We start from the raw sequence: 2,500 nt of genomic DNA, 5'->3' as shown, positions 1-2,500 counted from the left end.
TACACAGTACAAATATAATAAAATATGCTAAGTAACAGACTAAATTATAAAAAATATGCATAGGCAGAAAATACATGTATAAAATAATAACAAAGTACTCCTCCTCACCATCAACTGACACAAGCGTGATGGGGCGGTAATTAACAGGCAGCGAGAGTGTCCTGCCGCTACGGATGTAGATAGGGCTTTCCTGGTCGAGTGACACACCCAGCAGCCCATTCCCCACATATGGTAGGAAGGGCTCCTCCTCGGGCAGTGGCGGCACGTGTAGGATGTGTGCATCATGGTCCTGCACCGCCTGCCAGAAGCGGTCCAGCCGCAGCGACAGGCTCCGGCTGGCCGAGTCTTAGATGGGGTGGGGGTGAAGGGTTGGCGCAAAGGGGAGGGGTTGAGTTTGAGTGAAGTGGGGGGAGGGGCATAAAACAAAGGGGGATGGGCGGAGGGGGAAGAAGGGGAAGGAAAATCAAGTTAACTTTATATACAAAGAGATGATAATGCTCATGAATATGGTAAATATATGGAGAGAGTGGCTGAGATGGAAGAAGAATGAACAAAAATAAGGAAGAGGGAAGATGAATGAAAAGGAAGATGAGGAAGAGGAAGAGTAGAAGAATGATGTGGAGGAAGGAAAGAGAAGAGTGAGAAGAGGGAAAGAAAGGAGAGATGAGTAGGAGCAAGAGGAAAAAGAAGCAGGAGAGGAAAGAGGATGAAGAGGACAAGAAAGAGAAAATGGAAAAAGAAGATGCGGGGGCAGAAGTAGAAGAGAATTAGGCAGACAGAGAGGAGGAAGAGAAGGAAAGCAAAAAATATTTGCATAAAACCAAATGTTAGTTTTTCTAAACTGTAATAAATTAATAAAAAAATGTCAACAGACTCCCTTTGTTTCAGCATCATAAGACTTTTATGATAAGTGACAAAAGTCTAATCTTTAAAATCAACAGATATGATTACATATAAACATACAACTGCACTTTTTTTTGTTTACAATAAAACACTTCTCCCTATAATTCAGTCTTTTTTATGTTAACCAACAACTCATTACCTTCCCTAGAAAAACAAAAACAAAAACAAAAAAACAAAAGAAAAGAACAAAAAAACAAAAGCGTGCGAGCGCTACCAAAACTCACCCTCACCTGCCAGAACTGGCCTGCGGTTGGTGACGAGGCGGAAGAGTGATGGGCCGCTGTACAGCAAGATCACCAGGATCACTAGTACGACTAAGACGGCTTTGCGGTACCTGAGGGCGAGAGGAGAGTGAGAAAATATTAAGAGACAAAAATAAGAAATTTTTAACTGTAGCATCAACTACAAAAACTCTTTAAATCATTACTGTTATTAGCAATCATCTACATCTTCCTCATTCATCAACTATCACTCTCCCTATTCTTCTCTCAATCCTTCTCCCTCTCTTACTCCCTCTCCCTCTCCCTTTCTCCCCTTTCAATCTCTGCCTCCCCTAACTCCCTCTTCTTCTAGCTCTAGCCCTTGCCTGCTTCCTTATCCCACCCCCCTCCCTCCCAGCAACCCAGTCTCAGCCCCTCAACTTCCTGGCCTCCTTACCTACCCCCCTCTCCTCGCTCCTTCCCCCTAACCAGCCATCCTTCAAGCCTCCGTCCCCTCTGCCCCTTCCCCAACCCCTTGCCTTCCCTACCCGCCATCCCTGCCTCCTCCAGTGGCCGTCTCCTAACCCCAGCTTCCTCCTCCCACACCGCCACCCACCTGAAAGCAGCTTCCCCGTCTCCTTCTCCCCAAACCTCTTCCATGTTGTACTTACGATATATATCCATCAAAAGCTCTCTTGGCTCTCTTGATCACCTCATTCACGTCCATGACGAGGGAGCTTATGTTGAGAACCTGCAGAAAAATTTGGAGGAATTGAGACATGTTTCAATGATTGTATTAACAGAAGCATAAGCAAAATATATCAATGGAGCTGTCTGAATCATATTTTCAATAAAATATTCAAATAAAATTAATACAATTACAAATAAATCATAATGATAGAGAAACAACAAAGAAATTGACTATATACTTCTTTTTGAATAAATAGAAAATAACTAATTTCTTAAAAAATATATATACATACATATATATATATATATATATATATATATATATATATATATATATATATATATATATATATATATATATATATATACTTCACAATAATCTTCCTAGTCAATGAACTGAAAAAACAAAAAACCCTCATCTCCAATAAATATTAATAAAATATTAAATGTTAACAAAACGTCACAAAATCCAGACCTATATATCAATCTACGTACAATCATGAATGTAATTTCTTGTAATCACAATCAAAACATCAACACCATTATCCACGTCATCACTGGTCCCCATTCCCATCATCAACATCAGTACAGGAAGATTACCACTTTGGGAGCATTTACCTAACAACTCGTCAACCTCTTCACAAAATTCACTTTATCACTCTCAGTAGTTATAATCTCCCTCAATGTCATAAAAGTCAAGATCACAA

At 40.4% G+C, this 2,500-nt stretch overlaps 1 protein-coding gene across 1 annotated transcript in view; it reads right to left on the bottom strand.

Annotated features, from left to right (window-relative positions):
* Positions 1-1,854, bottom strand: part of LOC113805093 (uncharacterized protein KIAA2013 homolog) — a gene marked incomplete at its 5' end in the record, with an annotated part of 29,101 nt that extends 27,247 nt beyond the window's left edge. The window contains 3 exon segments of the mRNA XM_070115242.1: positions 109-345; positions 1,128-1,237; positions 1,775-1,854. Coding sequence (XP_069971343.1) covers positions 109-345; positions 1,128-1,237; positions 1,775-1,830 — 403 coding nt within the window.
* Positions 1,855-2,500: the final 646 nt, after the last annotated feature.

This window comes from Penaeus vannamei, chromosome 37, assembly GCF_042767895.1.
Source record: "Penaeus vannamei isolate JL-2024 chromosome 37, ASM4276789v1, whole genome shotgun sequence".
Lineage (NCBI taxonomy): Eukaryota > Metazoa > Arthropoda > Malacostraca > Decapoda > Penaeidae > Penaeus > Penaeus vannamei.
Note: the sequence above shows the minus strand (reverse complement) of the source record. Positions and strands in the feature narration are given on the sequence as shown.